This window comes from Heptranchias perlo, chromosome 15 (assembly GCF_035084215.1).
Source record: "Heptranchias perlo isolate sHepPer1 chromosome 15, sHepPer1.hap1, whole genome shotgun sequence".
NCBI lineage: Eukaryota > Metazoa > Chordata > Chondrichthyes > Hexanchiformes > Hexanchidae > Heptranchias > Heptranchias perlo.
The window spans coordinates 6,973,290-6,986,003 of NC_090339.1; the positions used below are offsets into that span (position 1 = coordinate 6,973,290).

At 47.1% G+C, this 12,714-nt stretch overlaps 1 protein-coding gene across 1 annotated transcript in view; it reads left to right on the forward strand.

Moving 5' to 3' along the window:
• LOC137333187 (sodium- and chloride-dependent neutral and basic amino acid transporter B(0+)-like) overlaps positions 1–12,714 on the forward strand; it is a 106,474-nt gene that overhangs the window by 61,361 nt on the left and 32,399 nt on the right. The window contains exons 11-13 of the mRNA XM_067997370.1: positions 1,797–1,896; positions 2,208–2,317; positions 2,425–2,595. Coding sequence (XP_067853471.1) covers positions 1,797–1,896; positions 2,208–2,317; positions 2,425–2,595 — 381 coding nt within the window. The remainder of the gene's footprint in view (positions 1–1,796; positions 1,897–2,207; positions 2,318–2,424; positions 2,596–12,714) is intronic.

The window sequence follows — 12,714 nt, forward strand, 5'->3', positions numbered from 1 at the left end:
TCTCGGTGCGCCCCTCTCCCCTCTCGGTGCGCCCCTCTCCCCTCTCGGTGCGCTCCTCTCCCCTCTCGGTGCGCTCCTCTCCCCTCTCGGTGCGCTCCTCTTCCCTCTCGGTGCGCTCCTCTCCGCTCTCGGTGCGCCCCTCTCCCCTCTCGGTGCGCCCCTCTCCCCTCTCGGTACGATCCTCTCCGCTCTCGGTGCGCTCCTCTCCGCTCTCGTTGCGCTCCTCTCCGCTCTCGGTACGATCCTCTCCGCTCTCGGTGCGCTCCTCTCCCCTCTCGGTGCGCTCCTCTCCCCTCTCGGTGCGATCCTCTCCCCTCTCGGTACGATCCTCTCCCCTCTCGGTGCGCTCCTCTCCGCTCTCGGTACGATCCTCTCCGCTCTCGGTGCGCTCCTCTCCCCTCTCGGTGCGCTCCTCTCCCCTCTCGGTGCGATCCTCTCCCCTCTCGGTACGATCCTCTCCCCTCTCGGTGCGCTCCTCTCCCCTCTCGGTACGATCCTCTCCGCTCTCGGTGCGCTCCTCTCCGCTCTCGGTGCGCCCCTCTCCCCTCTCGGTACGATCCTCTCCGCTCTCGTTGCGCTCCTCTCCCCTCTCGGTGCGCTCCTCTCCGCTCTCGTTGCGCTCCTCTCCCCTCTCGGTGCGCTCCTCTCCCCTCTCGGTACGATCCTCTCCGCTCTCGGTGCGCTCCTCTCCCCTCTCGGTGCGCTCCTCTCCGCTCTCGTTGCGCTCCTCTCCCCTCTCGGTACGATCCTCTCCGCTCTCGTTGCGCTCCTCTCCCCTCTCGGTGCGCTCCTCTCCGCTCTCGTTGCGCTCCTCTCCCCTCTCGGTGCGCTCCTCTACGTTCTCGGTGCGCTCCTCTCCGCTCTCGTTGCGCTCCTCTCCCCTCTCGGTACGATCCTCACCGCTCTCGGTACGATCCTCTCCGCTCTCGTTGCGCTCCTCTCCCCTCTCGGTACGATCCTCTCCGCTCTCGGTACGCTCCTCTCCGCTCTCGGTACGTTCCTTCCGGTCCGCTGACTAATAAAATGCACCTCACCACTTCCTGCACCGAATCCCCTCACTCACCAAATTCCCAATTTTCGACTCTGTCGAATCCAGACTCCGTCAATAGCTGCTATTTCGTGCTCCCTCACTGCTACCTTTCAAAGGACACTAGATGAAGGGTACATTTTCCACATTGGGTCTTTATTAAAAACATTTAGCTGAGATCCTAAAATGGAATATACCAGTTATCGGATGTGCAGATGTCTGATAAACAAACAGCTCCACTGTTGTTACTGCTGGTTTGTGAGATTATTCCATGCCAACTGGATTGGTAAAGTGGAGGGAGAGGAGCTTTGTGTACCAAGACAGTGGGATTATTTAGACCAATGTCTAAATGGGCCTAAATAATGAGTGAGCCGAATAAGTATTGCCTCATCATTGTTAAGTAACAAAGGACTACAATGTAACTGCACCGAAAAGGTTGTATCCCTTGGAATTGTAATGATAGCAGTACTGGCTCAGAGACAATGGAAATAATTATAATCCAACATGCCGGTTGCACACACCGCCCGATTTTACAAGTCAATGGAGAGTAAAATTGGATGCCCGATCCAATCCTGTCATTTCCTCACCGGTCGGGTTAGGTTAAACCCCCCCCCCGCCATGTGTATATTTTTCTCCATTCTCCGTTGATGTGCCAGAAAGCATTGCTGTGAGATTTGGCTGGCTTATAGTTAAGATGAAAGTCACACCAATGTACAGTATTCTGAAAAGAATGTTTTTTTCATCCCTTTTTCAAATATTATCTTTTTAGGCTGGGATTTACTGGACAAATTTAATCGATCATTTCTGTTCTGGATGGGGACTACTTTTGGTTGCTTTGGTGGAGCTCATTGACTTAAGCTGGATCTATGGTAAGTACAACAAAAACTAATTAGAATCCCAGAAACTGGTTGAAACATCAAAAAAAAATTGTACTCATTCTGACTCCACGCCTCTTCAGAAGCACCAACACAACAAAATACGATGACAAAGACTGGCGAGTGAAAGGAAATTGGCAGACAGCAATTTACTTATCCCAACTGAAACACTGCAAGAGCTTAGGTTGACAAGTAGCCTGTTCATTAGTGACACCCAGTATGAGATGAACTTCTACAGCAAACAAGCTGCCTTAAAGACAGGACAAACCAAGTGATTGTGTATCCTTCTTTCTTGTTGTTCACAGGGATGAACAGATTCATCAAGGATATTGAGATGATGATTGGGCAAAGGAATTGTCTCTTCTGGCTGTGGTGGAGATCATGTTGGTTTTTTATCACTCCGTGCTTGCTGGCAGTAAGGAGATGTTACATCTTTTAGTGATTTAAACTGAAAATAATCAAGCTGTAGATAGTCTATCTCATTCTGTTTCTGAATTTGTTTTGTGCAATCATTTCATACAGACAATCTTAATCTGGTCCTTAATAACATTTGCCCCACCAACATATGGACCTGTTGAGTACCCTGTCTGGGCAACAGTACTTGGCTGGTGTATGATAATCTTCTGTATTATGTGGATCCCCATTGTCGCCATTGTGAAAATTGCCCAAACTGAGGGCCCCACCTTGTGCCAGGTAAGGACACACCTGGATATCTTTTAAAGTTGATGGGGCAGATACAGTAATGCATGGACAGGGAAAGATACTGTGGTCCAGAAGAAACATATCCCAATAAAAGAACAAATTACCAGTAATGACACACCATGGATGAATAAAGAAATAAATTTGAAACTAAAGATAAAGGTATATTCTAAGTCCATAGACAACAAAGGAGAGGATGACAGAAGGGAATAAGAAAGGTTAGGAAAGAAATCAAATAAACAATTAGGAAGGCAACAAAAAACGACAAGATTAAATTACCAAGGAATATAAAAAGAAATAGTATTCTACAGACAGAGGAATAACGAAAGGAAAATCAGAATAGAGATAGAGTCACTAAGGGATACACACAATAAACTCATAGGTAATGGCAGCGAAATGGCAGAAATATTAAATAATTACTTTGCCTCTATATTCACCAGGGAGACTAACATAGTGGGTGTGACATTAGAAGAAATTATCAAAAAAGATATAAAGATATTTAAGATAGAAAGGGGCCAGATAATTGCTAAACTGGGCTGGATGGATTTCATCTATGCATATTAAAAGAAGTTAGGGAAGAGATAGCAGAGGCACTATTACACATATATAAAAATTCATTAGAAAAGGAAATAGTGCCAGAGGACTAGCGGACAGCTAATGTGATTCCGATATTTAAAAAGGGAGATAGAACATGTCCAGGGAACTATAGACCAATTAGTTTAATGTCAGTGGTAGGGAAGATAATGGAATCCTTACTAAAATATAATAAATAATAGTCAGCATGGATTTCAAAAGGGAAGCTCACGCTTGACCAACCTTACTGAATTCTTTGAAGAAGTAACAGAGAGGGTAGACAAGGTTTATGTAGTAGATATAATATATTTGGATTTTCAAAAGGCCTTCGATAGTAAACTCATGACGGAGGTCAGAGCATGAGGAGTCAGGGGACAAGTAGCAGAATGGATAACAAGCTGGCTACAAAACAGAAAACAGAGAGTAGGGGTTAAAGGTAGTTAGTCAGATTGGCAATCGGTGCTGGGACCACTGCTGTTCACCATTTACATAAATGATTTGGACTCGAGAATCAGAAGTATAATTTCAAAATTTGTGGACCACACCATATTGGAGGGGAGAGTTAATACTGAGGTGGACAAAATACAGGAAGACATTAATAAACTTGCAGAATGGGCGTATAATTGGTAAATTAATTTCAATATAGATAAGTGTAAGGTGGTCCATTTGGTGGGAAGATTAAGGGGGCCTCATTCTCCTTGAAAAATAAGAGTCTAAATTGGGTAGAGGAGCAGAGGGGTCTGGGGGTACAGATAAACAAATCACTAAAAGTAGCGACGCAGGTTAATAAGGTCATAAAAAATGCAAATCAAGCACTAGGGTTCATTTCTAGAGGAATAGAATTGAAAAGCAGAGAAGTTATATTAAAATTACATAGAACCTTGATTAGACCACACTTGGAGCACTGTGAATAGTTCTGGTCTCCATATTATGAAAAGGATGTAGAGGCACTGGAGAAGGTGTAAAAAAGATTTACTAGGATGATACCTGAACTGAGAGGTTACACCGTCAGGAAAGATTGAACAGGCCTGTGCTCTTTTCTCTAGAAAAGAGAAGACTGAGGGTGACCTGATAGAGGTCTTTAAGATTATGAAAGGGTTTGATACGGTAGATGTAGAGAAGATGTATCCACTTGAGGGGGAGACCAGAAGTAGGGCCATAAATTTAAGATAGTCACTAATAAATCAAATATGGAATTCAAGAGAAACTTCTTTACCCAGAGAGTGGTCAGAATGTGGAACGCGGTAACACAAGGAGTAGTTGAGGTAACTAGCATAGATGCATTTAAGGAGAAGCTAGATAAACACGTGAGGGAGAAAGGAGTTGATGGGGTTGGATGTAAGTGGGTGGGAGGAGGCTCAAGTGGAGCATAAACACTGGCATGGACTTGTTGGAGCAAGATACAGTGGTGAATGGACAAAGATATTGTAGTACAGAGACAGAAAGATGCTGTAATGCATAGACAGAGAAAACTACTGTAGTGCAGAGACAGAAAGATGCAGTAGTGTGTGGACAGAGAAAGATACTGAAGTGCTTGGATGCAATGATACTGCAGTGCACAGATAGAAAAGCACAATGGGGCATAGGTAGAGTAAAATACTGTAATGCATAAATAGAGAAAGATACTGTAGTGTATGGACAGAGAAAGATACTGCAGTGCAAGGAAAGTGGAAGACACTTCAGTGCATGGACAAAGATACTGTAGTGCAAAGACAGAAAAATACTGTAGTGCATAGACAGAAAGATACTATAATGCATGGACAGAGAAAGATACTCATAGAATTATAGAAAATTTATGGTACAGAAGGAGGCCATTCGGCCCATCATGTTCACGCTGGTTGAGAAACGAGCCACCCAGCCTAATCCCACTTTCTCGCATTTGGTCCGTAGCCCGGCAAGTCATGGCTCTTCAGGTGCACATCCAGGTATTTTTTAAATGAGTTGAGGGTTTCTGCTTCTACCACCCTCTCAGGCAGTGAGTTCCAGACCCCCACCACCCTCTGGGTGAAATATTTTTTCCTAATTTCCGCTCTAATCCTTCTACCAATCACTTTAAATCTATGCCCCCTGGTTATTGACCCCTCCGCTAAGGGAAATAGGTCCTTCCTATCCACTTCATCTAGGCCCCTCATAACTTTGTACACCTCAATCAACTCACCCCTCAGCCTCCTCTGTTCCAAGGAAAACAACCCCAGCCTATCCAATCTGTCATCATAGCTAAAATTCTCCAGTCCTGGCAACATCCTCGTAAATCTCCTCTGTACCCTCTCTAGTGCAATTACATCCTTCCTGTTATGTGGTGACCAGAACTGTGCGCAGTACTCAAGCTGTGGCCTAACTAGTGTTTTATACAGTTCCAGCATAACATCCCTGCTTTTATATTCTATGCCTCGGCTAATAAAGGAAAGCATTCCATATGCCTTCTTAACCACCTTATCTACCTGTCCTGTTACCTTCATGGATCTGTGGACATGCACTCCAAGGTGCCTCACTTCCTCTACACCTCTCAGTATCCTCCCATTTATTGTGTATTCCCTTGCCTTGTTTGCTCTTCCCAAATGCATCACCTCACACTTCTTCGGATTGAACTCCATTTGCCACTTTTCACCCACCTGACCAGTCCATTGATATCTTCCTGCAGTCTACAGCTTTCCTCCTCACTATCAACCACACGGCCTATCTTTGTATCATCCGCAAATTTCTTAATCATGCCCCCTATGTTTAAGACCAAATTGTTAATGTATACCACAAAAAGCAAAGGACCTAATACCGAGCCCTGCGGCACCCCACTGGAAACAGCCTTCCAGTCGCAAAAATACCCGTCGATCATTACCCTTTGCTTCCTGCCACTGAGCCAATTTTGGATCCAATTTGCCACATTCCCATGGATCCCATGGGCCTTTACTTTTTTGACCAATCTGCCATGTGGGACCTTGTCAACAGCCTTGCTAAAATCCATGTAGACTACATCAATTGCGCTACCCTCATCGATCCTCCTTGTCACCTCCTCGAAAAATTCAATCAGGCTAGTCAGACACGACCTCCTCTTAACAAATCTGTGCTGACTGTCGTTGATTAGTCCATGCCTTTCTAAATTACAGTTTATCCTGTCCCTCAGAATTGATTCCAATAATTTGCCCACCACCGAGGTTCGGCTGACTGGCCTGTAATTACCCGGTCTATCCTTCGCTCCCTTTTTTAAACAACGGTACAATGTTAGCAGTCCTCCAATCCTCCGGTGCTATGCCTGTATCCAGTGAAGTTTGGAAAATGATTGTTAAAGCCACTGCTATTTCCTCCCTGGCTTCTTTTAACAGCCTGGGATACATTTCATCCGGCCCTGCTGATTTATCCACTTTCAAAGATACTAATCCCCTTAATACTTCCTCTCTCACTATGTTTATCCCATCCAATATTTCACACTCCTCCTCCTTAACTTCAATCCCTGCATCATCCCTCTCCTTTGTGAAGACAGATGCAAAGTATTCATTAAGAACCATACCCACATCTTCCGCCTCCACCTTTTTGGTCTCCAGTAGGCCTTACTCTTAGTTTTCCTCTTGCTCTTAATGTATTGATAAAACATCTTTGGGTTTTCTTTGATTTTACCTGCTAATATTTTTTCATGCTCTCTCTTTACTTTCCTAATTTCCTTTTTAACTTCACCCCTGCACTTTGTATATTCCTCTAAGCTTTCCGTAGTATTGAGTTCCCGGTGTCTATCACAGGCTTTTTTTTTCTGCCTTATCTTACCCTGAATGCTTCTTGACATCCAGGGGGCTCTAGATTTGGCAGCCCCTCCCTTTATCTTTGTGGGAACATGTTTACCCTGAACCCCTTGAATGTCTCCCACTGCTCTGACACTGATTTACCTTCAAGCAGCTGTTTCCAGTTTACTTCTGCTAAATCACTTCTCAGTTTAGTAAAATTGGCCTTTCCCCAATTGAAAACTTTAACTCCTGCTCTGTCTTTGTCCTTTTCCATAACTATGTTAAAACTAACTGTATTATGATCACTACCACCAAAATGCTCTCCCACTGTTACTTCTTCCACCTGCCCTTCTTCATTTCTGAGAACTAAATCCAGAACTGCCCCCCCTCTCGTTGGGCTTGCTATATCCTGGCTAAAAAAATTCTCCTGAATACAATTTAAGAATTCTGCGCCCTCCATACCATTCACACTATTTGTATCCCAGTTAATATTAGGGTAGTTGAAATCCCCTATTACTGCTCTATTGTTCTTGCACTTCTCAGAAATTTACCTACATATTTGCTCCTCTATCTCCCTCTGACTGTTTGGAGGTCTATAGTACACTCCCTGGAATGTGACTGCCCCTTTTTTGTTCTTTAGTTCAACCCATAAGGCCTCATTTGATGCTCCTTCTAAAATATCATCCCTCCTCACAACTGTAATTGTTTCCTTAACCAAAATTGTCACTCCCCCTCCTTTTTTATCCCCCTCTCTATCGCGTCTGAAAACCCTGTATCCAGGGACGTTGAGCTGCCAGTCCTGCCCCTCTTTAAGCCATGTTTCTGAAATAGTTAAGATATCATACTGCCACATGTCTATCTGTGCCCTCAGCTCATCCGTCTTATTTCCTATACTCCTTGATTGAGGTAAATACATTTAAGGACTGCCAAACTCCTCTGTTGTTTATTTTCTAATCTTCGTTCCCTCTGCCTTCCAGACTCACCCACTAATTTTCTGCCTTCCATTTCCAGTTCCGACTTTATCCCATCTGAATCCACACTCAGGTTCCCAACCCCCTGCCAAGCTAGTTTAAACCCTCCCCAACAGCACCAGCACACCTCCCCACAAGGATATTGGTCCCAGCCCTGTTGAGGTGCAACCCATCCGACTTGTACAGGTTCCACCTCCCCTAGAACCGGTCCCAATGCCCCAGCAATCTAAAGCCCTCCCCCTTGCACTATCTTTGCAGCTACGCATTCATCTGCTCTATCCTATTTCTATTCTCACTAGCGCGTGGCACTGGGAGTAATCCGAAGATTGCTACCTTAGAGGTCCTGTTCGTTAATCTTTTTTCCAGCTCCTTAAACTCTGTCTGCAGGACCTCATCCCTCTTTCTACCTATGTCATTGGTCCCGATATGGACCACGACCTCTGGCTGTTCACCCTCCCCCCCGCCCCCCCCCAGAACGTTCTGCAGACGCTCAGTGAATCCATGACCCTGGCACCTGGGAGGCAACATACCATCCTGGAATCACGCCTGCAGCCACAGAAATGCCTGCCTGCTCCCTTAACTATGGAATCTCCTACCACTATTGCTCTCCCGACCTTTCTCCTCCCACCTCTACAACTGAGCCACCCATAGTGCTCTGGTCTTGGCTCTGGCTGCACTCCCCAGGGGAAACTCTCCCCCACTAGTATTCAGAATGAATACTGATTAAAGAGTGAGATGCCCTCAGGGGACTCCTGAAGTACCTGCCTGGTCCTTCTTGCCTGTCTGGTGGTCACCCAGTCCTTCCCTGCCTGCACTCTCTTAAGCTGTGAGGTGATCCCCTCCTGAAACGTGCTACCCACGTAGCTCTCAACCTCGTGGATGCAATGCGATGTCGACAGCTGCTGCTCGAGCTCCTCCAGCTGACGACACTTCCTGCACCTGTGGTTGTCCAGGACATGGGAGGCATCCTGGAGTTCCCACACGGCACAGGATGGGCATTCCACAGGTCTGAGCCCTGCCATGCCTCTGTTTTTAGATTATTAACTAAACTAAAGCAAATCAAGCCTTAAAACCAGTTATTTATAGAATTGTTACCCAAGTTAATAAACTAGTTTAAGTTTTCTTTTTATGCTCACAGCTTTTACTTTAATTTTACCCAATTCCCTAACTCAGAGGGGAAAAAAAAGCAGCTGTAATACTGATGAGCCAATCACCCACCTACCCTCCTTTGACGTCACTCCTGTTTTTTTTAATGCTGTCGTGCATAGACAGAGAAAGATACTGTAGTGCATGGACAGAGAAAGATACTGTAGTGCATGGACAGAGAAAGATACTGTAGTGCATGGACAGAGAAAGATACTGTAGTGCATGGACAGAGAAAGATACTGTAGTGCATGGACAGAGAAAGATACTGTAGTGCATGGACAGAGAAAGATTCTGTAGTGCATGGACAGAGAAAGATACTGTAGTGCATGGACAGAGAAAGATACTGTAGTGCATGGACAGAGAAAGATACTGTAGTGCATGGACAGAGAAAGATACTGTAGTGCATGGACAGAGAAAGATACTGTAGTGCATGGACAGAGAAAGATACTGTAGTGCATGGACAGAGAAAGATACTGTAGTGCATGGACAGAGAAAGCTACTGTAGTGCATGGACAGAGAAAGATACTGTAGTGCATGGACAGAGAAAGATACTGTAGTGCATGGACAGAGAAAGATACTGTAGTGCATGGACAGAGAAAGATACTGTAGTGCATGGACAGAGAAAGATACTGTAGTGCATGGACAGAGAAAGGTACTGTAGTGCATGGACAGAGAAAGATACTGTAGAGCATGGACAGAGAAAGATACTGTAGTGCATGGACAGAGAAAGATACTGTAGAGCATGGACACAGAAAGGTACTGCAGTGTGTGGAATGGGGAAGGATGCTGCAGTGTGTAGAATGGGGAAGGATGCTGCAGTGTGTGGAATGGGGAAGGATGCTGCAGTGTGTGGAATGGGGAAGGATGCTGCAGTGGATAGAATAGGGAAGGATGCTGCAGTGTGTAGAATGGTGAAGGATGCTGCAGTGTGTAGAATGGGGAAGGATGCTGCAGTGGGTAGAATGGGGAAGGATGCTGCAGTGTGTGGAATGGGGAAGGATGCTGCAGAGTGTGGAATGGGGAAGGATGCTGCAGTGTGTGGAATGGGGAAGGATGCTGCAGTGTTGGGATGGGGAAGGATGCTGCAGAGTGTGGAATGGGGAAGGATGCTGCAGAGTGTGGAATGGGGAAGGATGCTGCAGTGTGTGGAATGGTGAAGGATGCTGCAGAGTGTGGAATGGGGAAGGATGCTGCAGAGTGTGGAATGGGGAAGGATGCTGCAGTGTGTGGAATGGGGAAGGATGCTGCAGTGTTGGGATGGGGAAGGACACTGCTCTGTTGGGATGGGGAAGGACACTGCTTTGTTGGGATGGGGAAGACACTGCAGCGTTGGGATGGGGAAGGATGCTGCGGTGTTGGGATGGAGAAGAATGCTGCAGTATTGGGATGGGGAAGGATGTTGTAGTGTGGTGGAGAAGGATGCTGCGGTGTTGGGTTGGAGAAGAATATTGCAGTGTTGGGATGGAAAAGGATGATGCAGTGTTGCGATGGTGAAGGATGCTGCAGTGTTGGGATGGAGAGGGATGATGCAGTGTTGCGACGGTGAAGGATGCTGCAGTGTTGGGATGGAGAGGGATGATGCAGTGTTGCGATGGTGAAGGATGCTGCAGTGTTGGGATGGAGAAGAATGTTGCAATGTTGGATTGGAGAAGGATGCTCCAGTGTTGGGATGGAGAAGAATGTTGCAGTGTTGTAATGGAGAAGGATGCTGCAGTGTGTGGAATGGGGAAGGATGCTGCAGTGTGTAGAATGGGGAAGGATGCTGCAGTGGATAGAATGGGGAAGGATGCTGCAGTGTGTGGAATGGGGAAGGATGCTGCAGTGGATAGAATGGGGAAGGATGCTGCAGTGTGTGGAATGGGGAAGGATGCTGCAGTGTGTGGAATGGGGAAGGATGCTGCAGTGTGTGGAATGGGGAAGGATGCTGCAGTGGATAGAATGGGGAAGGATGCTGCAGTGTGTAGAATGGGGAAGGATGCTGCAGTGTGTAGAATGGGGAAGGATGCTGCAGTGTGTGGAATGGGGAAGGATGCTGCAGTGTGTGGAATGGGGAAGGATGCTGCAGTGGATAGAATGGGGAAGGATGCTGCAGTGTGTGGAATGGGGAAGGATGCTGCAGTGTGTAGAATGGGGAAGGATGCTGCAGTGGATAGAATGGGGAAGGATGCTGCAGTGTGTAGAATGGGGAAGGATGCTGCAGTGTGTGGAATGGGGAAGGATGCTGCAGTGTGTGGAATGGGGAAGGATGCTGCAGTGGATAGAATGGGGAAGGATGCTGCAGTGTGTGGAATGGGGAAGGATGCTGCAGTGGATAGAATGGGGAAGGATGCTGCAGTGGATAGAATGGGGAAGGATGCTGCAGTGTGTAGAATGGGGAAGGATGCTGCAGTGTGTGGAATGGGGAAGGATGCTGCAGTGTGTGGAATGGGGAAGGATGCTGCAGTGTGTAGAATGGGGAAGGATGCTGCAGTGTGTAGAATGGGGAAGGATGCTGCAGTGTGTAGAATGGAGAAGGATGCTCCAGTGTTGGGATGGAGAAGAATGTTGCAGTGTTGTAATGGAGAAGGATGCTGCAGTGTGTGGAATGGGGAAGGATGCTGCAGTGTGTGGAATGGGGAAGGATGCTGCAGTGTGTAGAATGGGGAAGGATGCTGCAGTGTGTGGAATGGGGAAGGATGCTGCAGTGTGTGGAATGGGGAAGGATGCTGCAGTGGATAGAATGGGGAAGGATGCTGCAGTGTGTGGAATGGGGAAGGATGCTGCAGTGGATAGAATGGGGAAGGATGCTGCAGTGTGTGGAATGGGGAAGGATGCTGCAGTGTGTGGAATGGGGAAGGATGCTGCAGTGTGTGGAATGGGGAAGGATGCTGCAGTGGATAGAATGGAGAAGGATGCTGCAGTGTGTAGAATGGGGAAGGATGCTGCAGTGTGTGGAATGGGGAAGGATGCTGCAGTGTGTAGAATGGGGAAGGATGCTGCAGTGTGTGGAATGGGGAAGGATGCTGCAGTGTGTGGAATGGGGAAGGATGCTGCAGTGGATAGAATGGGGAAGGATGCTGCAGTGTGTGGAATGGGGAAGGATGCTGCAGTGTGTAGAATGGGGAAGGATGCTGCAGTGGATAGAATGGGGAAGGATGCTGCAGTGTGTGGAATGGGGAAGGATGCTGCAGTGTGTGGAATGGGGAAGGATGCTGCAGTGTGTGGAATGGGGAAGGATGCTGCAGTGGATAGAATGGGGAAGGATGCTGCAGTGTGTAGAATGGGGAAGGATGCTGCAGTGTGTGGAATGGGGAAGGATGCTGCAGTGTGTGGAATGGGGAAGGATGCTGCAGTGGATAGAATGGGGAAGGATGCTGCAGTGTGTGGAATGGGGAAGGATGCTGCAGTGTGTGGAATGGGGAAGGATGCTGCAGTGTGTAGAATGGGGAAGGATGCTGCAGTGTGTAGAATGGGGAAGGATGCTGCAGTGTGTGGAATGGGGAAGGATGCTGCAGAGTGTGGAATGGGGAAGGATGCTGCAGAGTGTGGAATGGGGAAGGATGCTGCAGTGTGTGGAATGGGGAAGGATGCTGCAGTGGATAGAATGGGGAAGGATGCTGCAGTGTGTGGAATGGGGAAGGATGCTGCAGAGTGTAGAATGGGGAAGGATGCTGCAGAGTGTGGAATGGGGAAGGATGCTGCAGTGGATAGAATGGGGAAGGATGCTGCAGTGT